The 27,859-nt window shown below is 41.9% G+C and overlaps 1 protein-coding gene across 2 annotated transcripts in view; it reads left to right on the forward strand.

The window, feature by feature from the left end:
- The first annotated feature begins 6,670 nt into the window (after positions 1–6,670).
- The window catches only part of LOC309473880 (NLR family CARD domain-containing protein 3-like), a 77,297-nt gene continuing 56,108 nt past the window's right edge, over positions 6,671–27,859 (forward strand). Inside the window, exons 1-8 of one of the 2 annotated variants that reach the window (XM_082136126.1) lie at positions 6,674–7,062; positions 7,760–8,025; positions 8,440–8,484; positions 8,715–10,596; positions 10,845–11,009; positions 12,597–12,770; positions 13,234–13,416; positions 23,194–23,732. In XM_082136126.1, the coding sequence (XP_081992252.1) occupies positions 7,773–8,025; positions 8,440–8,484; positions 8,715–10,596; positions 10,845–11,009; positions 12,597–12,770; positions 13,234–13,416; positions 23,194–23,215 (2,724 nt within the window). In that variant the 5' untranslated portion in view covers positions 6,674–7,062; positions 7,760–7,772 and the 3' untranslated portion in view covers positions 23,216–23,732. Of the gene's footprint in view, positions 7,063–7,759; positions 8,026–8,439; positions 8,485–8,714; positions 10,597–10,844; positions 11,010–12,596; positions 12,771–13,233; positions 13,417–23,193; positions 23,733–27,859 lie in introns of those variants that run through there. The other variant, XM_082136123.1, reaches the window with a different exon arrangement.

Here is a 27,859-nt window from a genome sequence, read left to right on the forward strand (position 1 = left end):
TCACGCCAGTCCAGCGGAAGCCAAGGCAGTATGCGTCATGCCCGCCGCCCCTGAGACCGCAAGCGACATGCCCGCCAAGCTAGAGCCCTCTTCACCGCTGGTCCCGTCCAGCACAGAGCCCTCTTCACCGCTGGTCCCGTCCAGCACAGAGCCCTCTTCACCGCTGGTCCCGTCCAGCACAGAGCCCTCTTCACCGCTGGTCTCGTCCAGCACAGAGCCCTCTTCACCGCTGGTCTCGTCCAGCACAGAGCCCTCTTCATCGCTGGTCCTGTCCAGCTCAGAGCCCTCTTCACCGCTGGTCTCGTCCAGCACAGAGCCTTCTTCATTGCCGCTGGTCCTGTCCAGCTCAGAGCCCTCTTCACCACTGGTCCTGTCCAGCCCAGAGCCCTCTTCACCGCTGGTCCTGTCCAGCCCAGAGCCCTCTTCGCCGCTGGTCCTGTCCAGCTCAGAGCCCTCTTCACCGCTGGTCCTGTCCAGCCCAGAGCCCTCTTCATTGCTGGTCCTGTCCAGCTCAGAGCCCTCTTCATTGCTGGTCCTGTCCAGCTCAGAGTCCTCTTCGCCGCTGGTCCTGCCCAGCTCAAAGCCCTCGCCGTCACTGGTCCCGTCAAGCTCAGAGCGCGCTGATCCTGATCCAGAGACTGAGCTTCACGTCACTTCTGCCGACCCAGAGACTGAGCTTCACGTCACTTCTGCCGACCCAGAGACTGAGCTTCACGTCACTTCTGCCGACCCAGAGACTGAGCTTCACGTCACGTCAGCCGATCCAGAGACTGAGCTTCACATCACGTCCGCCCATCAAGAGTCTCGTCCCGCCGAGACTGAATCTGTTCCTGAGCCTGAATCTGATCCTGATACTGAGCATGAATCTGTTCCTCTTCCTCTTTCTGCGCCTGTGTCTTCGGACAAGATGGCCGACTCCACGCCTGTGTCTTCGGACAAGATGGCCGACTCCACGCCTGTGTCTTCGGACAAGATGGCCGACTCCACGCCTGTGTCTTCGGACAAGATGGCCGACTCCACGCCTGTGTCTTCGGACAAGATGGCCGACTCCACGCCTGTGTCTTCGGACAAGATGGCCGACTCCACGCCTGTGTCTTCGGACAAGATGGCCGACTCCACGCCTGTGTCTTCGGACAAGATGGCCGACTCCACGCCTGTGTCTTCGGACAAGATGGCCGAAACCACGCCTGTGTCTCAGGACAAGATGGCCACCGCCGAGCCAGTGTCTCAGGACAAGATGGCCACCGCTGAGCCAGTGTCTCAGGACAAGATGGTCTCCGCCGAGCCAGTGTCTCAGGACAAGATGGTCGCCGCCGAGCCAGTGTCTCAGGACAAGATAGTAGCCGCTACCACGGTGTCTGTCCCTGAGCCGGTGTCTGTCCCTGAGCCGGTGTCTGTTCCTGTGCCATGGCCGCCTGAAGGGTCGTCTCCTCCCTGGCCGCCTGAAGGGTCGTCTCCTCCCTGGCCGCCTGAAGGGTCGTCTCCGCCCTGGTCGCCTGCACAGCCTGCTCCGCCCTGGTCGCCTGCACAGCCTGCTCCGCCCTGGTCGCCTGCACAGCCTGCTCCGCCCTGGTCGCCTGCTCTGCCTGCTCCATTCTGGCCTCCCGTATTACCGCAGTCTCAAGGTCCTCTTCCGCTCCACGGACCTGGCCCTCCATCCCGCCCCCGGATCCGCCTCCGGGCCACCTCCCACCTGGACAGTTTTGGAGCGTCTGGAAGCCGCTCTTTGGGGAGGGGCTATGTAACGATAACCAGCTGGAGTGCCCTTGAAAGCCTCCAGAGGGCACTCCACACCAGACTATCATGTTTCACTCACAAACTACATTTCCCATAACTCACTGCCCGGACTCATCACTGATCACATTCACCTGTACCTCATTCACTGATTGCATTCACCTGTCTCATCCTGTTAGTCTGTCTATTTATACCATGTTCATTCATTCACTCACCGCAAAGTCTTGTTTGTGTCAAACTGCATTTCTGAGCGTTTTCCCTGTTTTCATGTCTCTTGGTTTTTTGGATTTCTTGCCTGTTCCCTGGATTACTCTTTTGCCTCTGACCCCTGCCTGTTTTGTTTGTTTATTTGTTTATTTGTTTGTTTGGACTGCCTACCTGTGTTTTGACCCATTGCCTGTACTTTGGATTACGCCTTTGGATTGTGCCTTAAATAAAAGCTGCATTTGGATCTGAACCTTCGAGTCTCTGAGCAGTACGTGACAGTTATATCTGAGGTAGTATGTACCATGGTAATATGTACGGCAGAATGTACCATGGTTATTTCTGAGGTACTAGGGCATGTACCATGGTAAATCTGAGGTACCATACTATGTACCATAGTAACATACTGTACAGTATAGTACTTCAGATATTATCATGGTACCATGATAATATCTGAAGTACTATAAAGTATGTACCATGGTTATATCTGAGGTACTATGGTATGTACCATGGTAAATATGAGGTACCATACTATGTACCATAGTAACATCTACAGTACCATGCAATGTACCATGGTACCATGATAATATCTGAAGTACTATATAGTATGTACCATGGTTAGATGTAAGGTACCATGGTACTACCATGGTACTACTATGGTATACCATGGTATGTACTATAGTACATCATGGTAACATTTCTTATGGGTCCAAGCTCAGTCGGATACCACATCACCTTCTACTGGATGTGTAATGAGCTAATTGAGCATCATACGCTACATTTAGATTGCCAAATCCATATTTGCAGTTATTTTGGTGAGAGTAACTTAAAAGTAATGCAATAGTAGTGTAATGCCTTACATTTTAAATACAGTAATATTGTAATGTAACGAATTACTTTGAAATGACAGTAACAAGTAATAAATAACGCATTACAGTTTCGAAGTAACTTGCCCAACACTGCCTTTAGACATACGGAAATATAGTAGGCTAATTCTTACATTCACTGATTTGTTAAAGGAACCGTATGTAAGAAATGTATTTCAATTAATCATAAAATGGCCCTGATATGTCACTAGACATTAAGAAATCATGTTCATTTCAAATACTTATATCACTGACAACAGTAGTCCGGCCAGGATACTGTCATTTAAAAGTGAAGTTGCAGCCCTCAACTGATGTTGATGTTGTCATGTTGTGTTTTGGCCTGAAGCTCCACCCTCCACCTATCTACCAATCATGAAGTCAGTAGTGTTTCGGCATCCAGGTTGCCAGCTCTGCTCTAGTTACCACAGCTGCAGCTACAAACGTGTCGGATAAAAAATGCCAGCTTATCTGGCAACCGCTCTACAGTAATTTGAAAGTGATTCCAGTACCAGTTTTGGCCACAATCTTACAAACGGTTCCTTTAAACACAAACACAGATATGGTAACCTCCTTCTGTCATGCTCTTCTCAACACTAAATTAAAGGCCTGTCTCATAGACGCCTGTCTCAAATAGCCTAAGCCGGTGCAGTTCGGCTATTTAGTAAAATAAAAGCCCGGGCTATTATTTGAAGTTTTACGGTACTACTCTGTTGGTCTACTCTTGTTTCAGAACGTTCAGAGAACATTTAAAAGTAATATTCCCATAATGTTTGCTAAATGGAATGTTTGCATAACCAAGAAAAAAACATTTAAAAAAAAAACTGGACGTTTTGAACATTCAGAGAACATCCAGGAATCATTTTTTCATAGCTTAATGGCTAATTGTTCTTAGAACATATTTTTGTTAGCCGGGTAGATATTTGTAGCCTACTGGGAAAAAATACAAAAATACTGAGTAAGAACATAATTTTTCATTACATACAGGTACGTCATTACGCCATTTGAATGTCATTGCACATGTGCAGACCTTTCCAGTTTCAGTTTTCAAACTTGATTTTCTTGTCCTATTGAACGGATTAGAAACGGTTTAAAGCACCTCTTACAATCTGAATGAGAGTTCAAACGGATCTGGCCAATTCATTCCGACTGACGAGGTTAGCCTACAGTACATGTGACTTTTCTATCCGGACTGGACTAGTCTGATTATAAATTGATTATTTGGGTCCATGTAGTTGGTTTCTGCGGATCAGATGATTTTTGATCATGATCTGTCCTAGCACGTCTGGAATGTCTTTGGGATTTTCCTGTGTGACCTGAAAGAGGCCAATCACAGGTCTGTTATTATCAGAGGAAATTCAGTGTGATGTCTGTGAATGTTTGCAATGACATAGCCTACGCCTGAAATTACACATGGTTTTGCAAATGCTTTAAAACGACTCCATCTGTGGAGCCAGATCAATCTCACTAATAGGCCTATTTCATGCAAAAACATGCATGAAACCTATAATTCACGTGCATAAAATATATAAATAGGCCTATATTCATAAAAGGCAATTCATGAGCGCAAAATAAAATTATATATCCATTAAAAACATTTCACAAAATCCAAACCAAAAACAAGCTCAGCCAAATGTGTGATATTTAGTGTCTATTTAACAAAAAATGCCCGTTTAGTAAAGCATATAGTGAGTGCATTAATAGTGTTGTACATGAAAATCTGTTTCCCGCTCTTTCATTCACATATTTGAGGTTTGGCGCCCTCTGGCGGATGATGCTGTAAAAAACACTAGAGGAACTAATATAAACAAAGAAAACAGAGAAAATCGTAGTATTTAGTAAAAATTAAATAAATACATATGAGTTAAACAAAAATGCTTTTATTACATTGCAAATATTCAAATGTATTTAATGTCCATTTAATATTTATTAGCCTACAATTAGATTTATTAATTTAGCAGACGATTTTATCTAAAGCAAGTTATAGACTTAAACGAGGAACAATTTCACAAAACTCAACATTTATAGTAAAAGATTAGTACACAGAGAAGGTGTAGTAAAGAATGGAGTGAAAAAACTATTATCTTATAAAAGGAATTATATAGAAATTATTTAAGAGACTCACCAAATAAATAAATAAATAAACCCAGTTCCTTTTACAAAAAATATTGAAAAAATTGCCAAATGTTATTCTATGTATATGAAATAATAAATGATCAGTCGAAATGTGTAATTCTGCAGCTAATATAAACAGAAGTAGCTAGTAGAGGACAATAAAACCCTAATTCTTTAGAAAAACCCAAAAGAGAAAAAAAGATGATGTTTTATAAATGATAAATCTTGATACAATATGGTTACAAGTGTATAATTTTTTGGTAACACTTTGGTAACATGCATATTACATGTAGTTTCTATAGTAATTACTAAAATTATGCATAATTACATGCAACTAACCCTAAACCAAACCTAATCGGAATCGTAACCATAGCCTATAGTAAATAGGCTACATTTAGTTAATTTAAAATAAATTCTCAGTACTTAAATGTACAATTATTAATTACACTGTAACAAGGACACCTTAAAATAAAGTTACCCATTTTTTTTTGCTATGAAATCCTTAATGATTTTATCGTCCAAAAAGCTGTCAGTCAGAAAGAAGCGGTTCTGCACACTAGCATTTTGAATAAACATACTAAATAATATTTTAATTAATATGTAAAAAAGTCTTTGTGAGGGGAGTCACTGTTTGGTCCTTGTTATGGTTAAATATAAATTTAAGTGAGTAATATTAATCAACTACATGTATTATACCTGGTACTTTTATTAGTACCACCTCAGTTGAGGTTTCGTACCGATACGAAAATGTGACGTGTAAACACTGCAGATCACTGATTGGCCAGAGAGAATTGTCACTATACCAGCATCATTGGATCCAAACGTGCTAGATTTAAATATTAGTCAGCAGGGAGGCGATCCAAGATGGCGGCCGGTGCGGTCGCAGTTTCATGCAGTCGATCCAATTTTACTTTCCATCCTCTATATTTTAACTCTATTTAAACCCGGACGCGTTATATCGTTCGATTATGCATTAGGCCATTTTTCTATTTTGTTTTAGCGTAGTAACTTTCTATTTAAGTTGGTTTAATTTCCTCCTTAAGTTGGCGATCGTTAAAGGGTTAGTTCACCCAAAAATTACAATTCTGTCAGAATTTACTCACCCTCATGTTGTTCCAACCCCGTAAGACTTTCGTTCATCTTCGGAACACGACTTTATTCAACTATTAATTTTCTTCCGTGTGGGCCTCTGAGTGAGTTCATGACGTGAGAACTGAGAAGATTTTTGTTTCTTTCAAGAAGTTCATTCAACTCCCAAAGATGTACATTTCTGGAAAGCTCAACGGGGTAATGATGTTTTAATGCATCTTTGCCTAAAAAGGACCACAAGTGATTTAAAATATTTGGGCCATATTTGCCATTTTACATGTGGGCCACTTTAGGCTCACATATATTTTTTCCGGGCCATAAGAAGGCCTGCGTTGCCGGATCATTGTCTGAAGTGGCCCACATCCGTCTGCTATCTGGGATGGATCTGCCTGAGGTGTACATATTGAGTATACTTGCTTCCTCTGTCAAAATCGAGGGATCAAGGGTCTGTCGAAGTAAACTTCTCTTGTCCGCTTGATGAAGTTGAACGCACTTCAAAATTGCGGTGCGGATTCCCCCGAGGGGAAGTGCTCAGGGAACTTTACAAGTGTATGTAAAAGAGGAGCTAAACGCAGCCTAACTTGCGTCGTAGCCTATGATTCGATAGGTGTCATCATCGTACAGTCTAAATACATGTCGTACCGAAGATTATTAGATCCATGTCGTACAGTGTGATTTGGAATGATCTTATGATTGCTGAAATCGCACAGTCTGAAGCAGGAATAAGACAGGCAAACCAGGAAGAGAACAGTGAAAATGAAACAAAACTGAGCATAACCGTTTGAAGGGGTAAAGGGTAGGAAATATTAGCTCAGTATAAAAACAATAGAAATCAATGGAAAGACTCCACTAAGATACAAATATGTGTTTGTTTGCTTGAATGGATGTTTTTCTCTAGTTTCATCTCATGTCGTTTTACTCCTGAAAAAAGAGAAACGCCCCCCAGTTCTTCATGAGAACACGGAAGTGAAGAGAAGATCAGTGCTTTTGTTGAGCAAGTCGCCGTTTCAGAGGAGGACAAAGAAACATCTACAAATATTGTCAATATTTAAGTTAGGTAAGTTAGTAAATTAAGTTACTGACCAATTTTTAAGTGTCATGTTTCCAGTAATCACAGGAGATTAATGCCGCACAACTAATAGACCTTTATTGAATTTTATGCAGCTGAAATGAAGCTCTGAGTGTTAGATTACAGTCTTTACAGTGGAATGAATAAAGTTCTAGATCACATGTCATTTTCAAAACATATAACTTTCAAAACGGTTTTATAAAAGATGTTTTGTGAGCTGAACAATTGGCACACTATTTCTACTGTTTCCCTCGTTTTCATTTCTGTCGAACATTAAATATGGCTTTAGGTCTATGACACTAAAGCTGTTAAAAATCTCTGTTTCTCAACTAAACTTACTTTACCTCCTGCTCTCTACTCATGAATGAACATACTGATTCAACATTAAAACCTTTATTTAATTATACAGATTAATTTTGATAATGGGAATTTATTCAGTTTTAAGAAATTAATCAAAGATAAGTGTGTGTGTGTGTGTGTGTGTGAAATGATCTACTAATGAGCACAGAATCATAAACTGAATAACAACCTGAAGAATTAATCTTACACCTTAAAAAAAAAAAAATGTTTCATAATAATTGATCTGATCACAGTGTCATTTCATTACACACATTTATTTACATGTATTGATCTCTGCTATAAAAGTGCAACTATTTGAAGATTTTTTTTTGTCTTTTCCCAACAGTCCATGAAGGACGATGGCATCTGTTTTAGAGCTGCTTCATCATACACTAGATGACCTGAAAAAAGACGATCTGAAGAGATTTAAGAGTCTCTTAAAACATGATGGACCCATTGAAGCTAGTAAACTGGAGAATGCTGATGTCACTGATATAGTGGGTATAATGATGGAGCGTTTTAGAAAAGAAGCTGTGAAGAAAACACTGAACATCCTGAGGAAGATGAACCAGAACCGGCTGGCCGAAGAGTTACAGAACAACTACACTGAAGGTATTAAAGGAAAGATAGAATAGATAGACAGCATAGATTCATAGAAATGTGCATTCAGATTTTTTAAAAGAAGATTCTTATGTTCACCAAGCCTGCATTTATGTGATCAAAAATAGTTAAAATATTATTAAATATTACAATTTAAAATAGCTTTTTTCTATTTGAATATATATATATATATATATATATAAAAAAACATTCCCATGTTGCCATCACAGGAAGTCTTTCACAGCAAAATTTTCAGCATCATTACTCAGTCTTCAGTGTCACATGATCCTTCAGAAATCATTCTAATATGATTTTGTTAATAGTTTAATAGTTGTGCTGCTTAATGAAGTGTTGAAACACGATGCAGAACCTTTTTCAGGATAATTTGATGAACATTAAGTCTCATTCTTTTCTCTCTCTTCACAGTGCAAACTTTATTAGAGCCAGCTGAGAAACGCCCAAGAAAACAAGGTAAATGAACCTTAAACATCCTTACAGAGGAATCAGAAATTATTTTGACATGTTTGATGTATATTGATCTCAGTACAGAACAGAACTGCTTTCATTACTATGAATTTAAATACCATATATTTGCTCCAGTTGATTTTAATGATAATCATTCTAATGTGAAAACCTTTGTGTTTAAATTTTCTAGTGTTTTGTTCACACCTTTAAATGTTTATTTATATTTTTCATAACAGATGATTTCTGGCAGCAGGAATTCTTGGAAACTCACAAAATGAACATGAAGGAGAAAGTAGAGCACATTTTTGAGTGTAAAAAGGAAAATGAAGCAGATCTCAGGGATGTTTTCACAGAACTCTTCATTACGGAGGGGGATCTTAAAGAAGTCAATCAAGAACATGAGATTCTGCAGATTGATGAAAATATTAAACCCCGTAAATCACAGGACAGGCCAATCAAATGCAATGATGTATTTAATCTGAACAAAAAAAAGAAAAAGATTGTGCTGACCAAAGGCATCGCTGGCATTGGAAAAACGGTCTCAGTGCACAAGTTCATTCTGGACTGGGCAGAAGGAAAAGCCAATCAGGATATAGACTGTGTTTTCCTGCTTCCATTCCGAAAGATAAACTGCATTAAAGACAGAGAGTTCAGTCTGCATGAGATTCTACAGAAATTTAATCCTGAACTGAAGAAACTGGAAACAGCAAATATATGTAAGATATATAGTTGTAAGCTTGCGTTTATCTTTGATGGACTGGATGAGAGTCGACTGACTTTGGATTTTGACTGTGAAATTGAAAGCTTTGAGGAGCAATCATCTGTAGATAAACTGTTTACAAGTCTGGTGAACGGAACTCTGCTTCCATCTGCTCACGTCTGGGTGACATCACGACCAGCAGCAGCCAATCAGATCCCTCCGGAGTGTGTAGGGTTGTTCACCGAGGTGCGAGGATTCACTGACCAGCAGAAGGAGGAGTATTTCAGAAAGAGAATCACAGATGAGACTCAGGCCTCCAGAATAATCTCACACATTAAGAAATCTCGTAGTCTCTACATCATGTGTTACATTCCCGTGTTCTGTTGGATCACAGCCATTGTTCTTCAGGGCATCTCCATTGGGAACGATGCAGAAAACATCAACACGACACTCACTGAAATGTACATCCACTTCCTGCTGATACAGATGAACATGAAGAGCCAGAAGCATGACAGAAAAACAGAAAGAGAACGTACCAAGCTCTTAGAGTCCAATAAAACAATGATTTTGAAGTTAGCTAAACTAGCGTTTGAACAGCTGAAGAAGGAAAACATAGTGTTCAATGAGGAAGATCTGAAAGCATGTGGGATTGATGTGAGTGAGGACTTTGAGTCCACAGGAATGCTCACTGAGATCTTTCAGCAAGAGGCTGGACTTCATGAGATGAAGGTCTTCTGCTTCGTGCATCTAACTGTTCAAGAGTTCCTCGCTGCAGTGCATGTGTTCCTCTGCTACCTGAACAAGAACGTGGACGAACTGGAGTTTTTCTTTAAAGGAACAAATGAGGTCCAGCCTGACGGTCTGTTTTTCCATCACCCTGAATATCAAATGTACAAAACAATGAACATTAAGATTAAGTGTGTGTCTCTCTTAGCAAGGCCAGACAGAAATACTGCTTTACATGTTTTACTAAAGAAAGCTGTTGAGAAAGCAATGAAAAGTAAGAAAGGACATTTAGACCTATTTTTACGGTTTCTGATGGGCATTTCACTGGAGTTCAATCAAAACCTTCTCAGAGGCCTGTTCACACACACTGAAGACAGCAAAAACAGCGTCATAGAAATAACTGAGCACATTACAGAACTATTACAAGACCAAGAGGAACGTTCACCTGAAGCTTCAGTCAACCTGTTCCACTGCTTACTGGAGCTCAATGACAATTCATTATATACAGTAATACAAAGATACATCAGATCATCTTCAGAAATAGAGGTCTCACCTTCCATGTACTCATTGATGGCTTACGTACTCCTGATGTCAGGGCAGGTGCTGGATGAGTTTGACCTGAGTATGTACAATCATAGACTGGGAAGCCAAATTAATATTCTCCCAGCTGTAAGATGCTGCAGGAAAGCCATGTAAGTAACTTGTTGACAGCTGTTAATTCAAAGTTTTTGGAATGATTTTGGAGAGTAAAATCTGCATTTAATAAAATGGATTTACTAAACACTGACTTTATAGACATACATTTGAAAGTCACTTGACTTTTTTCTAGAAAGCTTGAATGTTCACAGAGAACAAGACATTACCTATAACTGTCAGTACAAACACTGTTTCTACAAGATAAACACACAGTATTTCTTGGAAAAATATCCTGTTTTTACAGACTACCTGGACTCTTTGACTTCTGCTGTGAAACTGTGGCTTTGGCCCTGCAGACACAAAACTATCTGATAGAGCTGGACGTGAGTGAGAATGAACTGCATGATTACGGAGTGGAGCTGCTCTCTGATGGACTGAAGAGCCCAAACTGTCAGCTGAAGATACTGAGGTTTGAGATTCATAAATCAAATTCATTGATTTAAATATATTAAATTCAGTCTGCTTTACATTCAGGCAAGCAGATTAACCCAGAATTTGTATTCATTGTGGTAAGTTGCATGTTAGTTATTTTTCTTTATAATGGTTTCATGAATGTAAATTGTTGCATGTTGCGTTCATATTCTGGGTTCATCTATTTGCCTGTACATATAATATTTTTTATTAATAAGGTACATACAACATTTTTGGTCCTCCCAATATCACTGTAAGTAAGATAATGATGATGAAGTCAATGAAGCATGTATTGCAATAGAGATGTTTCTCCCCATTGTCAGCGCATGAGAGATGGCTTGTCAAATCTTGTTGTACGTTTTTTAGATAAACAAATTAAACTGCCATCTTTTTGTTATTTGATAATCTGACAGTAGTACGTCATAACAAATTGAGAAAATCAAATAGTGTGTATATATAACTGTTTTATTTCATTAAATTATTATATTATGTTATGATATATATTTGCAACATTGCATATATAGAACATGGACAAGTTTAGTAGACTTTGTCTTTGGTTGTGTACTTAAACGGTAAAAGACCCACAGAAATATGTCAAAATGCCTGCCTTGGTGAATTCACGTAAACACAGTCGACGTAAGCTGTGTGTGAGAGAGTGTGAAAGTGAGAGTGTTTGATTCTTGTTCGCAGGCAGCTAGAAGCCTCCATCTTGGATCACACACCAGGTCTTGTTAGGTCTTTTGTTACGCAGCCAATGGTTTCTAGTCTACAGTATTTCTAGTGTTAGAAACTGCCTTAATGGTTCCCGTATCATAGGAGTGTTGAATTCAAATGGGTCGAATCATTCTTGTTGTGTTTATCACTGGTTAGAGCAGCCGGCACAAGCAGGTTCATCATCGCTGCACTGGAGGCCTGTCTCTCTCTTCTCTCATGTTGCAGCTGCACAATTTAATCGCTGTTGTGTCACACTTTTGGAGCATTTGGAGTATGGTTAAAGGAGAACTCTGTAACTCTAGCGAACTCTAGTCACTTCTTCGCTGATTTTCCCTTTTGTTGTCGCATGTTTTCCCCACGAGCTCCCCCTACAGCTGTGGGGGGGCGTATATTTCACAACACAGTCGTAAAAAACTCACTTGCGGCGGCCTCCTCCCCCTCTCTACCGCTGCTCATGTGCGTTAGTTTTGATCGGAGCAAGCCAACTGTATCGTGTGGAGCTATGTCTACCGAGGTGGGTCATCTGGTAATACATCATACATGCGTGTGTGTTTATGTCGAATTGCCGTAAAGCAATTTGTGTTTCGCGCTCGTTCTCTTCTCGTTCTCGGTTCTCACGAGACTTCCAATTTCACTTTGCCGGGACGGCAGTGCGCAAGTTGCAAGGTTGGTTTTCCGCCTGGGAACGCTGGGGGGAGCGGGGAAAGTCACCAATATCACCAGAACAGGTTGTTTAACCATCCAAATGATTTCTAGACAGTTTTATTAAGTTAAAAAAGTTACCAAGTTCTCCTTTAAATACAGAAACAAAGTATTTGTACATTACTGTTAATGGATGTGCAATTGTTCAGTTTTGTATTATTCTGTTCAGATTGTCATGGTGTCACCTCACTGGTCAGAGCTGTGAAATTATGGCATCAGTTCTACAATCATCAAACTCCCATCTGATAGAGCTGGACATGAGTAGCAATGACCTGCATGATTCAGGAGTGAAGCTGCTCTCTGATGGACTGAAGAGCACAAACTGTCAGCTGGAGATACTGAGGTTTGAGATTCATTCATTCAGTATATTGAAGCATTATAAATTATGACAATACATTTAATATTTAGTAGATTCTTTAATGCGTGAATTTTGTATATGTATGTATAAGCGCCACTCTCTCTAAGAGGAAAGAAAAACTATGTTTTGCAGAAAACAATGTATTAAGTGTCAACAGCATTTCGTTTACTCAGAACCTAAAACCCAAACTTACTTGAACACGGCTGTTTCCTTTAGGATATACAAATGTTTTGCTTATGATCCTCAGTATCTGGTAGATGGTTTTATAGATCAACTGGTGATCAGAACCATATTCTCCTTTCAGCCAAAATGATAGTTTATGAAACAAGAGCTATTCAACTCTTTTCAGTTAATATTAAATGGATATGTAATTATTCAGAAGATTTAACAAGATTTTGTAGAGAGTTCTAATGTCTCAGATCTTCATTGTTTATTTGTGTGTTTGTAGAATGTGTCACTGTGAGGTGACAGATGAAGGCTGTTGTTATCTGGCTTCAGCTCTGCGTTCAAACCCCTCACACCTGAGAGAGCTGGATCTGAGCTACAATAACTTGGGAGAATCAGGAGTCAAGATACTCTCTGATCTACTGAATGATCCAAACTGCACACTGAACAAACTGGATACTGAGCAGTAAGATTCATTTTGTCCTGTATTTGTATTTCAGTCTTATCTACAAGTGTACAGTAAAGTGAAATGTAATTCAATATACTCCCATGCAATTGAGGTGCTTCCATATTTTGACACGGGATCTTCTGCAGCTTCATTGTCTTCACCATCAAGGGATAATTTTTACAAGCTAACACATGTTTGAGGTAGGGGTGTGCGATATGACGATTTTTGATCGTGGACGATTAAAATGTCTCCACGATCTGCTTTTGAAGAAATATCGTAGAATCGTGCATTATATCTGTTCTGGCGCCTGTCCCAACATACTGAACAACGCGACGTATATTCACATAAAATGTTACCCAGCGGAACGGGACACTGCAGTTCACAAAAGTTCTTTAATGCCTTGTCGGTTAAACATTTAATTCGCGTGCTGATGCGCTGTTCTAACGTGTGCGTTTCTCAGCGCGTACATGTGAAGCTCACATGCACTAAAAGCCTGTCTACCAGTGCCTGGATACTGGACTAAGTTATCTTTCGAGTCTTATTGTGCTTATACTGTTAAATACACACAAGGTTTACATAAACAAAGTCGGTTATGTCTAAAGTGAAAGCAAACTTGAGAAAATTGAGAGAAAATCTGCTTGTCAAATGCGTGTATATTAGACGTGTCGCCTGCAGCTCTTAAAGAGACAGTAGCAATAGTAAACACGCTGCCGCTTGTCCTTAAAGGGATAGTTCACCCAAAAATAAAAATTATCTCATCATTTACGCACTTTAATGTTGTTCCAAACCTGTTTTAATTTCCTTCTAATAGTTTCTAATATTTTTCTAATATTAATATTTTGAAGAATGTGGCTATCAAAACAGTATAGCTGGTCCCCATTGACTTCCATAGGAGAAAAATATACTATGGTAGTCACTGGGGTATATCAACTGTTTGGTTACCCACATTCTTCCAAATAACTTTTATTTTCAACAGAAGAAACTTATTCGAGTTTAAAACAACTTGAGAGAGTAAATTATGATAATTTGAATTTATGATAATTTGAATAAAACAACAAAATGCAAAGAGAAAATCACTCACTGCTCTTGACTGATAACTTTAATAGTAGCTTTAACCCTCTGGGGTCTGGGCTGTTTTTGGGGCCCTTGAGATGTTCTGACATGCCCTGACATTTGTGCTTTTTTCAGTTGCATATAAACATATTAATGGCAAAGGTGTAAATTCACTCTATATAGCACAAACAGGGCTACCATAATATGTGAGCCACGTGTATGTACATGTTTTCATTTTTGAGAGAATAATGTTTATGCATGGTTATTGAAAAAACTAAAAACTATTATCTCTATAATGAGTTGAGGCCGCCCCGCCCCCGGCGCTATTCAAATGGTAAATAGTTTAGGTGATCTAGTATGCATCGCATACGCCCCCCGATCAATGCCATAAAAACACAGTTTCTTCATCAGACTTACTGATAGTTCATCGCGTTTTGAGTATGGCACGCTTCTCCAGTAAAGACGCCCTTCAGATGATTCTGGACAGCGAGGTTGCATGATACCGGGTTGTTTCCTCAGAGGAAGATTGTAACTCAGACTACGAACGGCAGCATTTTGAAGAGGACCGAGGACACAATTTCGGAGTAGGTTTTTCTTAAAAGTCTTTTGTCTTTTATTTTTCTATTCGCATTTATGAGGAAAAAACAATATTACGTGACAGTTCTCCATTATGGACGCGAGCGCTCTGAAAGCGCACTAAAAGACTTTCAAACTTTCACAGAGACCTCAAAACAGAAACTACAAATCCTTTCTTTAAAACGAATTTCGTTTTGTATCAATTGTATCTTAATTTTAATAATTTTTTCATTAACAAATTTCCTGGATTTAAAGTAAATATAGGCTAGCAATCACAACATAAGGTGCTTGAACTGGAGATCATCATTAACCAGACCGTAGCCTACTCGCCTCACATGTCTAAAAAATGTGAAATATATTTACAGAAAGCTGGTTCTAAACAAAACCATCCAAAACAAAAAACTATGTAGCCTAATAAATGTGCATTTCTCCGGTGCGTTCACTAGCCTACTGCGAAGATCGCGAGTCAATAGCCTATCGTCAACTTCATCTTTGCCAGAAGTTAAATTTAAATTGCGTGTGTGAATGAATGATGATGTTTTAGCAAACTGTATTGCTATACTGAGATGAGTAAAAATCAACTGAAATATGTTGAAATAAAATGTAGGCTATTTGTATAAGCAACGTATTAAACTGCAAATTAACAATATGCCCTAATATTTCATGAAAACAACATTACAGTCAGGCGAAATATGAAAGACAACATCTTGTTGACTAGATTTGGGTACAGTTTTTACTGTAGAATATACTGCCACGTCAAATAAGCTTTTGTTTAGCAATTTCTATATCTATTTTTGTCAAAAATAAAGTCATCAACTAAGATGTTAGCTGTTCCAATGTTGACTATATTCAAACTAACGAATACATAGATAAAATGTAGGCCTATAATCTTTTTTTTTTACAAAGAAAGAGTACACTTGAAATATTGTTGAAATTGTAATTATTGTTGTAATTGTAACCTTTTTAATAAAATAGCAAAACATATTTACAAGATAGATGTAAGCAACATCTTAAATGGTCAATATAAGTCTTCTTCTAAATATATCTTTTGTCCTTGCATTGTGGCTCATTCAGTGTCACACCTGAGTGAATGGCTCATCATTATGCAGAGTGGGTGGGACATTGTATTCTAAGGTGTAAACCACTCCTCGTTCACGCCCCCCTCGCATATTGGCTTTCCAAGCAAAACCTGTTTTACATCAATTTAAATCAATGTATGGTTTTATGTGAACGATAAAGCAATACTATTTTCACATAATTTTGAAGAAAAAACGTACTCGGTTACTAACGTAACCTCGGTTCTCTCTAGAAGAGGGAACGAGTACTGCGTAAGATATCTTACGCTAGGGGAAAATCCTTTTCCGCGAGATATTGAAGCCAAAAATTATCCTTAATTTTGTAATAATGCAAAACGCGTTGCAGCAGCAATGCAGACATAGGCGAGACAGCTCGCGCGCCTATTGGCTGCTCTGCGGCAACTGCAGCAGCCTATCGAGCGAGGCCTGGCGTGACGTCAGACCCAATCAGGGCACTTCGCGCCCGCTGCGTCACGTCCCGCCGAAATGGGCGTGGTCTAGGCCTATAAATATCGCTCGCAGGCAGCTATTATCTGGTTTTTCATCATCGAAGCAACCAGAGCGTGTGCATGCACGGCAAGATACGCAGTACTCGTTCCCTCTTCTAGAGAGAACCGAGGTTACGTTAGTAACCGAGTACGTTCTCTTACGAGAGGTCTCTCGTACTGCGTAAGATATCTTACGCTAGGGGACCCAATGTAAAACGCCGTGCATGCTGAGATCTGACACCAAAGACCCAAGGGCGAAAGCCCGGGGTACATATAGTGCACAATCACTCAGTGAACTCACAGAGAGTCCGGGAAGAAGGAGGGGTGCAGCCTCACTCTTCCACATAAAGTAGCGTCGATGGGACGCGAATTTCATCATACAGACAGGGCGGGGTACGGCCTGAACTGATGGGGAAAAATGTGGGTCTTACACAGTTTGCCCAGCTTTAAACTGTCGAACATTGAGCTGTGCTCAGCAAACGCAGCATTCTGAGCTGAGCGCATCAGGTCAGATAATACTGGTAGTTTAGACCGACAGCAGCCTGGCCTGCAGGGCGGGAACCTCTAGGTTATAAAACCTTATAAATGTAGACGGGGAGGCCCAGCCTGCCGCCATACAAATATCTTGCAAGGCAATCCCACTTGACCAGGCCCACGAAGAGGCCATGCCTCTCGTGGAATGCGCTCTGACACCCAAAGGGCACTGCATGCCCTTGGAGGCGTATGCCAGCGCTATAGCATCAACTATCCATCTGGATAGGCTCTGTTTCGACGCGGCTAGTCCCTTAGAACGTCCGCTAAACGAAACAAAGAGCTGTTCCGTCTGTCTGAAAACAGACGAGCGAGACACATAAGCTCGTAATGCCCTGACTGGGCAAAGGAGGCTCGCGTCTCTTTCCTCATCAGGGACCGGTAGGGCTGACAGAGAGATAATCTGCGCCCTAAACGGTGTGTTGAGGGATTTTGGAACATAACCGTGCTTAGGTTTGAGTATAACTTTTGAGTCATTGGGCCCAAACTCCATGCACGCCGCGCTCACAGAGAGCGCGTGCAGATCCCCTATGCGCTTCACTGAAGCGAGAGCCAGCAAAAACACCGTTTTGAAAGACAGGTGTTTCAAATCGATTGACTGTAAAGGCTCAAATGGCGCACCTTTCATGGCTTCCAGAACCGTAGAAAGGTCCCATACGGGGACTGAGGGAGGTCTGGGAGGATTCAGTCTCTTAGCTCCTCTAAGGAAGCGGATGACTAAATCGTTCCTTCCTATTGACTGACCAAGCGTTGTTTCTGAGAACGCTGCTATAGCCGCCACATAAACTTTGAGCGTGGAGGGGGCCCTGCCCCCATCCAACAGCTCTTGTAGGAAGGAAAGCACCTCCGTCACATCACAGTTTGTGGGTGACACACCACGGGCTGTGCACCAGCCCGAAAACACTGACCATTTCGAAGAATAGAGTCGTCTTGTAGACGGAGCTCTAGCCTGCGTGATCGTGTTTAATACTCCTTTAGGGAGTCCAACATGTACCCGTTGATGGCCCAGACATGAAGGGACCATAGTTCCGGGTGAGGATGCCAGATCGAGCCGCGGGCCTGTGAGAGGAGATCTCTCCTCACTGGTACTGGCCACGGGGCAGTACTTGCTAACTGCATCACGGCTGGGAACCAAGGTTGGTTTTTCCAGAACGGTGCTACCAGCAGTACTGAGCATCCTTCTTCCCTGATCCGTTCTATCACCTGAGGCAGGAGAGAGACGGGGGGAAAAGCATAGAGCGGGCGGCGGGGCCACACATGGGCCAGCGCGCTCCTGCTCTTGGAGAAAAATTCTTGACAGTGAGCGTTTTCTTGAGACGCAAACAGGTCCACTTCCGCTCTGCCGAATTTCTTCCACAGCAGTTGGACTGTCTGTGGGTGTAGAGACCATTCGCCTGCCGGAACATTGTTCCTGGACAGTCTGTCTGGTCCTATATTCATGATCCCTGGCACGTGCGCTGCTCTGAGCGAGCGCAGGTTGCACTGAGCCCATACCAGGAGGCGTTCTGCCAGCCTGTACAGTTTCTCGGATCTGATGCCGCCCTGGCGATTTATGTAGGACACCACAGACATGTTGTCCGAACGGACCAAGACGTGGTGACCTTTTATTTGGGGACAAAAACGCGTCAGCGCGTTGTCTACTGCCAGCATTTCGAGGCAGTTTATGTGCAGGAGCTTCTCCCGTTCTGACCACTGGCCGAAGAACGGTCTGCCCTCGAGCAGCGCTCCCCATCCCGAGGTGGACGCGTCCGTGGACACCACTTTCACCCTCGAGGAAGTCCCCAGGCTTACACCTGATTGGTACCAGTCGTTCGCTTTCCAGGGTTTCAAAGCTGTAACGCATTTCTGATTGACCCTGAGGCGAAGCAAACCGGGTGCCCACGCTTCGCGTGGGACTCGCGCTTTCAGCCAAAACTGCAGCGGGCGCATGCGGAGCAGACCCAGCTGGAGCACTGACGATGCTGAGGCCATGAGACCTAGCATCTTCTGAAATCTCTTGAGCGGGACAGACGCGCCGCAGCGAAAAGAGTTCGCTGTGCGTCGAATGTCTACCGCGCGCTGTTGTGATAGTCGCGCTATCATGGATAGTGAGTCCAGTTCTGTGCCCAGGAAAGATATTTTCTGACTGGGTGACAGGGAGCTCTTCGCCCAATTGACACTCAGACCCAAATCCTCGAGGTGATCGAGTAAAATGGTCGTGTGTTCTATGAGCACTGCGCGAGATTGCGCTAGAATCAGCCAATCGTCCAAATAGTTCAGCACTCGCATGCCTCTCATTCTGAGGGGTGCGAGCGCCGCATCCATGCACTTCGTAAATGTACGGGGTGCTAGGGACAAACCGAACGGCAGGACTGTGTACTGATATGCCTGGCCCTCGAAGGCGAATCTCAAATATCGCCTGTGACGTGACGCTATCTGTATTTGAAAATACGCGTCTTTCAGATCTATTGACACAAACCAATCTCCTTGGCGAATCTGCACAAGGATTTGCCTGGTCGTGAGCATCCTGAACTGTCGCTTCACAAGCACTTTGTTCAGTTGCCTTAGATCTAGTATGGGTCTGAGACCCCCGTCTTTTTTCGGTACCAGGAAGTATCTGCTGTATAGCCCTCCCTCGCTCTGATCTTGAGAGAGAGGTTCTATGGCCCCTTTGCTCAATAGTTTCGTCACTTCGGCTCGAAGTAGATGTGCTACTTCTGTTTTTACCGTGGTCTCGACGCGCGCCACATAGCGGCGAGGGCGTCGGCGAAACTGCAGCGAATAGCCTCTTTCTATAATGTTCAGCACCCACTTCGAAACCCCGGGTAGCTTTGCCCATGCGTCTGCATGGATAGCTAGGGGTCGAATACGAAGCGCGCTCCGCTCGCTCAGCGATGGAGAAGCTTCGGTGTGCTGTAACACAAGCGTGTCGCTCGTGACATTTGAGGCATGGGGCGCGCTGGTGACAGCGGGCAGATTGCCCGCGCTCGACTCCTCTGCGGTGGTTAACCGCGAGGGGGAGGGCTGGGCGGTTCCCGTGGGAACTGTCATGTCTATGTGTGGATGTGGGCGCGGGACAGAGGGGACATTTATCACACCGAAAGCATCGTTCGCTTGCGTGAAGCGAGTGCACGTTGGTTTCGTTTTTACAGAAACCGTGAGACATGCATAACGTGGTGTTAGTGGGCACATTCACCATGTTTGAAGCGCAATCGGTCTGAGCCGATTCATGTGCGCGAGCCCTGTGTGACGGGCTGTGCTTGTGTGTAGAGATGGGCACTGGGCAGTGGGCATTCTTCTTACACATAAAGCACCATCGGCCGTGGCCGGGACACCAGAAAAAATTCACACTTATGGGATTTATCTGGGTAGCCGTAAAAACGGCGTTTGTGTGCAGGCAAGCGGGTGACAGAACCGACTTGTTTACTGCAGGATACACTGGAACAGTCACATTTACTGGAACTGAACGAGCGAGAAGTTGCCATAGAAACAGAGAGCGTCAACATGCTGGCGTTTGTTGCAGGCCTGCGTGCATTACAACAGGCTTGTTCACTGCAATATTGACATTTCCAGTCGCCTGAATTCCAGAGGGGAATGGGAAATGTATAGGAAAAAGGAGGTTGGTCCGTCCGCAGCGGGACCAGAAAAACTCCCTTTTTTCCTTACGCCAGTGACGCACGGAACACCATAGAAACGGTGTTTGGGTGCAGGCGAGCGGGTTGTACAACGCGCTCGTTGGCTGCAAAATACACATCTGCAGTCGCCTTTTCAGGGAACTGACAGAGCGAGCATTGACGGCATAATTTTATCTGCCGGTAGACCCGGGGATCGAACGCGGGTCTCTCGCGTGCAAAAACCTGAGAGTCTGCCACTGGGCCACAGGGGGAGACACATTGTAACTCAGTTAGCCCGAGTATTATAAGAGAGCGTCAACGTGCTGGCGTTTGTTTGCAGGCATGCGTGTATTACAACAGGCTTGCTCACTGCAATACAGACATTTCCAGTCGCCCGAACTTCAGAGGGGAATGAGAAATGTACGAGAAAGAGGAGGTCGGTCCGTCCGCGGGGGGACCAGAAAACGCTCTTTTCTCCTTTCGCCAGTGACGCACGGAAACCATAGAAACGGTGTTTGGGTGCAGGCGAGCGGGTTGTGCAACGCGCTCGTTGGCTGCAAAATGCACGTCTGCAGTCGCTTTTCAGGGAACTGACAGAGCGAAGCATTGGCGGCATAATTTTAACTGCCGCTAGACCGGGATTCGAACTCCGGTCTCTCGTGAGAAAAACCAATGATTCCGCCACTGAGCCACAGGGGGGAACGCAAAGGTTTTCGGATGCACGAGCATATAAGAGCGTCACATGCTTTCTTCGGCGTATGCTTGCAGGCGCGCTTGTATTAAAACAGGCTCGCCTGCTGCAATATTGATATTTCCAGTCGCATGATCAGGGAACTGGGAATATGTATGAGAAATTGAAGATCAGTCCATCCTCGGAGGGACTAAAAAACACATCTTTCTCCTTTCGCCGGTGAGTGACGCATGAATGGGGCACAGAAGGCAGGGTAGCTTTCTTATAACGTAAAGAAAAACTAACCCCGACCGTCCGCTTCCAGCCTCCCTTGTGAGCGGCGCAGTTTGCGCGGCTTGAACAGAGGGAGAGAGAAAGCTAGCCCCGTGACCGCCCGCTCCTGACATCCTCTGTGAGCGGCGCGGTGTGCGCGGCTCGAACAGAGGGAGAACAGGTATCGTCCCCCAAGCAGGCAAGGCAAGCGGGCGAACCGGCAAGCTTTGCGGGTTGGGGGGGGGGCGGAGGAGCAGTCTCGGAGAAGGATGCCAGGTGAGTCCTCAGAGTCACCATAGGCAGTACCTAACTCGCAGTGAGGGCAGTCGCCGTCAGCGAGTGCGAGAGCTGCGTGATCAGGAAAAGGGGCGTCTTGAAAAAGACGCCCAGCTCTTTTAGTGCAATGGGAGTGTGTGTCGCGGCGGCGAGCACACACACATACATAAACACAGTAGCAGAGAAAGGATATAATGCCGGAAAGCGCAGCAGGAAGGCAAGGAAGGCGGCGCGGCCAGCGACTTCAGTGACTCGTCCCGCTTAAGGTGCTCTCTTTCAGACGGCGCGGCTTCTTATCCAGCTCCAGCGATGCGTGTGCTTCGCTTGAAGGATGAAAAATCAGATAATAGCTGCCTGCGAGCGATATTTATAGGCCTAGACCACGCCCATTTCGGCGGGACGTGACGCAGCGGGCGCGAAGTGCCCTGATTGGGTCTGACGTCACGCCAGGCCTCGCTCGATAGGCTGCTGCAGTTGCCGCAGAGCAGCCAATAGGCGCGCGAGCTGTCTCGCCTATGTCTGCATTGCTGCTGCAACGCGTTTTGCATTATTACAAAATTAAGGATAATTTTTGGCTTCAATATCTCGCGGAAAAGGATTTTCCCCTAGCGTAAGATATCTTACGCAGTACGAGAGACCTCTCGTAAGAGAACTCTAGGCGAGGACATCCATTAGTCAAAAGTCTTATTGACACATATTTACTATGTGTTTTGTGGCCTTATTTCAGAAATTTTTGTTTTTAGTTTTTTCAATAACCATGCATAAACATTATTCTCTCAAAAATGAAAACATGTACATACACGTGGCTCACATATTATGGTAGCCCTGTTTGTGCTATATAGAGTGAATTTACACCTTTGCCATTAATATGTTTATATGCAACTGAAAAAAGCACAAATGTCAGGGCATGTCAGAACATCTCAAGGGCCCCAAAAACAGCCCAGACCCCAGAGGGCTAACGCGCTAAATTTGACATTTTTATTTGTCATACAGACATTCATAGTTGGTGAGTGTGACGGATGCGTAGCCCAACTCACATATTTTGGCCTTTACCATGGTTTAGGTTGGTTATTGTTAAGTTTAACTTAATATGGTTACTTTAATTAAATCCCTTTATTATGGGTTGTTACTTTATTTAAATCCCCTTATAAGAAAAACACAGGACAAGTTAATGAGTTAGCAGTTTAGTAAAATATTGAATGTACAGAAGGGTGCACACTTTTTATATCTCTCTTTGCTGTTTAACTTTATTACCCTAGATTACCCTGGTCCATGGAGTGACGGCCGCAGACAAAGGGAGAGGCGGCGCTTCAGTTTCCCAATTTATACTGTTCCAGAGAAAATTGAACTTTACCATCATGATCCGATTCATAGGGGGATCTTTTAATTTATTTCGTTTAGTTTATCTTTTCGTTTAGTTTGTTTGTAGTTTGATATATTGTGCTTTAAGTAGTTGAGTGTATTATGTTAGTTTGGAGAAAGTGTATATTGTGTTGTAAATAGTATTATTGGTTGTGGTTTATTTTGGAAAGTAATTATTTGATATTAACCTCTATTATTGGTTTGGTAGAGACTAACTGGGTATTTATAGCAGTGTTGAGAAGAACAGCTTACAAGAACAAAAACCTTAGTGTTTTTGTTTTGTTGTTACTTTGTTAACAGGGGAGATTTATTTTTATGTTTAATTTTGTTAGTTTCAGTTAACTTCCATCTTTTTTTAATGGACTTTGTTTGAAGATGTCTTTTGTATATTATTTTTGGTCCTTTTTGTTTGGAGAAAATAACATTTCTAATCGGTTCACTGCCTGTTCTTGGCCTTGACCACCACAGTGAGGCATTATTTTGTTTTGATTCCGGTGAAATGTAAATATTTAAATAATGTTCATATATAGTGGTCTCAAAGTATTTGGACACTTAAGCTACAATGACTCATTTATAAATGTCTTAGCATTTGTTTTTTAATCAAAAAAGTAAAATATGAAACGATATATTGTTTATGTCCTCAGAAAAAAAAGGTAAAAAATCTGTCACTGGGGAAGAATCCTTTCAAAAGTTAAACATTTATACCTTATTTACCTCTGAAAGGTACATATTAGTGCTTTTTTACAGTTTTTGTACCTTTTTTTTTCTTCCTGAGAGCGTGGTTGTCATGTTTTGGAACATGTTCATATGTTAATATAATGAACTACAAAATGAGTTTGAGACCAACTCGTTAAATAAGTTAAAGTGTGGGTCAAAAAAGTGTTGTTATTTATGAGAAAAGCTTGAGCATCATTTGAGCAGGTCCTGTTGGTCTGAAAATGAAATGGTTTGTAATTAGAGATGGGCACAAATACATTACAAAGTTCTGTTAAAGTATTACAAATACTGTACTTGCTCTTCAAATGTATCAGTTTGGTGTGAGGAAATGTATTTATTTAAAAAAATAAACGTACTGTATAATTTAAAAATAGAAAATTATCTGTAATACATGCAGAGTGTTCAATGGGTCGTCTAATTAGGTCCTTCACAGAGACGAGTGAGAATAATAAAATAATAAAAATAAAAATAGTACACACTGTTGCTGATTTTGCTAATTCTTTTCTCAATATTTTATATCCTCTAAAATAGTTCTCAAGAAAAGCTTATGGTATACCGTGTAAGACGCTCTTCAGGCGAATAAACATTATTAGGGCTATTCAATTGGTTAGGATATATTGATATAAATATGAAAATCTGTTTCACTCTCTTTCATTCAAACGTTTGGCTATTCTTTGTTCGGCACTCTCTGGCGGATGATGCTGCAAATAACACTAGACTATTATGAAATCAAATTTGACAATTCTTGTTTTTTTTTAATGGAATATTTGCGGTGTGTAATATAAATGATTTATCCGTTCACATCATTATTGTATTAATTTTATGTGCCTCGTAATCTTGAATCAGAATAACAGCGATTTCTCTTCTCTGCCCACATTTGTACTTCCATTTCATTGTAAAGTTTTTTTTTTTGCTGACAATTAACTATGAACAACAAAAATCATATAGAATTTCATAATAGAACTTAAATAAATACATCATTGAGTTAAGCAAAAGTGCATTTTTTACATTTGCAAATATCTTCAATAGTATTTAATGTCGATTTAATATTATTTATTACATTTAGATTTATTAATTTAGTAGATGCTTTTATCTAAAGCGATTTATAGGCCTAAATGAGGAATAAACATCATAAAGCTCAACATTTATAGTAAAAGATTAGCACACAGAGGAGATGCAGAAAAGAAGAGAGTGAGAACTTTTACCTTAAAAAAGGAATTATATATATTTAGGAGACTCACTAAACCAAAGAAATCCAGTTCCATTTACTTCTTAATTTACTTACTCTTTCAGAAAATATTGAAAGATTTGCCTAATGTTATTCTATGCATATGAAATAATAAATTATCATTAGAAATATGTATTTCTGCAGCTAATAGAGGACAATAAAATACTAAATGATTATTTCAAAATAATCCAAAAGAGAAATAAAAAGATGATCTAAAATGATAAATCTTGATACAGTGTGGCTACAAGAGTATCTTTTTTTCTATGAAGTTCTTAGTGATTTCCATTAACAGGAAAACAATAATTATTTAAAGCTGCAACTTTTTTGTGTTAAAAATTATCCCCCAAAAAATGTTTGAGCAAGTACATAACCAGCCAGTGTTCAAACCTATCTGCTTGCCTTAGCTCGACTCAAAACGGTAAGCTTGTAATAATGTTTTTAATTCCAGTGGTACTGGTGGATTTCTGCAGGAAATTCAAGCATGTCTTTGCGTCATTACGTCACATCTGTCCACATAAAGAAGAGTCTGGGCTAGTAGGCTATGAGTGTGACAATGCTAGAGGTGTAGATTTATAGCCTTTTCTCACAGCACTTGATATAATTAAACTTATCAATTTGATGATGGATCCAGAAAGGTTCAAACCACAATCACCAGTGACATCTGGAGATTCACCTATTGTAAAATGCAAAAGACTTCAGACTTCGGAGTGGCTACAGAAAAAAAGCAACCGGCAACCGGGCCCATGCGAAAACAAGGATAATATCAGAAGGGCATCAAATGTAGTCACGTAATGCTGATGTTATTAACAGTTTGACGTGATATGATAAGCGAACCAGCGTGATTTACTGCAATGCTTTTTTCCCCTTAGTTGGTCAGATTAATAGTGGATGTTACTTGTTCAGATGTCATTTTCCAGTGAAAATTCTTATGTTGGTCATACTTCCAAAAAGTATAATCTGTGATTGCGAATGCCAGTATCCACACCGGCGGCGACTGACAGCCGCACATTCTCCTCAAAACATTGCATTAATCCATGCTGTGCCGTGCAAGTTTCATCAATTTTCAGCTTTGTCCAAAACCTGGTCGTCTAATGGTTAGACGGAGACCTGGAGAGGCCTACAAGGTCCATTGTCTCGCACCCACTGTAAAATTTGGTGGAGGATCGGTGATGATCTGGGGCTGCTTCAGCAAGGCTGCAATCGGGCAGATTTGTATTTGTGAATGACGCATGAATCGAGCCACGTACAAAGTTGTCCTGGAAGAAAACTTTCTTGCTTCTGCTCTGCCAATGTTACCCAACTCTGAGGATTGTTTTTTCCAGCAGGACAATGCTCCATGCCACACAGCCAGGTCAATCAACGTGTGGATGGAGGACCACCAGATCAAGACCCTGTCATGGCCAGCCCAATCTCCAGACCTGAACCCCATTGCATATATACTGATTGGCTCCTCTCCACCATTAAGCGTGTGTGTGGTGGGGGTTCTGGCGCAATATGGCTGCCGTTGCATCATCCAGGTGAAGCTGCACACTGGTGGTGGTTGAGGAAATTCCCCCCTTCTATGTAAAACGCTTTGAGTACCCAGAAAAGCGCTATATAAATGTAACAAATGATTAATTATTATTATTATTATTGAAAACCTCTGGAATGTGATCAAGAGGAAGATGGATGGTCACAAGCCATCAAACAAAGCCGAGCTGCTTGAATTTCTGCACCAGGAGTGGCATAAAGTCACCCAACATCAATGTGAAAGACTGGTGGAGAGCATGCCAAGACGCATGAAAGCTGTGATTGAAAATCAGGGTTATTCCACCAAATATTGATTTCTGAATTCTTCCTAGGTTAAAACATTAGTATTGTGTCATTTATAAATGAATATGAACTTATTTTCTTTTCTCCATTCTGTCACCTGATGGAATTTTGGTTCCTTGCCACTGTTGCCTTGGCTTTTGACTTGCTTAGTTGGGGACATTTAATATTCAACAATATTATTGATCTGCCTTATTAAAGGTGGACGATGATGCAATTTTCTTCTAGAAACAAACTTTGTTGTATTATTTTCATTTTATCAATGTGAAGCTGCTTTGATACAATCTGTATTGTAAAAAGCGCTATATAAATAAAGGTGACTTGACTTGACTTGACATTATTCGGTGTGCACACATGTGCATCACGTGTTTAATCTATAGGTATGCGTGCTTGAATATGTGCGCAGGCGTGTAGTCCTTCCCTACAAACCAACCCTCAACAAACTACTTGTCTGACCTTAAAAATTTATAATAAATAATTATTTATCGCTTCCGCATCTATAACATAGATGTTGTGCATCAACTGGGAAAGCTGAAGGAGCAATAGACCAAGACCAGTGATCATTCTCTTCGTGAGAAGATCTACGCGGGACCTGATCTGGAGGCAATATCTGAGGAGTCACAAGCTGAGATTCACCGAAGATTTGTCTCAAGCAGACAAGACACTGAGGACGAAGAGGTGGCCGTTGGTTGAAGCTGCGAGGAAGGAAGGAAAATTAGTGTTCTTTATCAGTGTGCGCGTACTCCTTGATGGGAAAGAGGTGCACGCACCCTCGTTAAATCACGTGATTTTCATCTTGCGTCATGTGA

Source organism: Leuciscus leuciscus (assembly GCF_965113295.1).
Source record: "Leuciscus leuciscus genome assembly, chromosome: 14".
NCBI classification, from domain to species: Eukaryota; Metazoa; Chordata; class Actinopteri; order Cypriniformes; family Leuciscidae; genus Leuciscus; species Leuciscus leuciscus.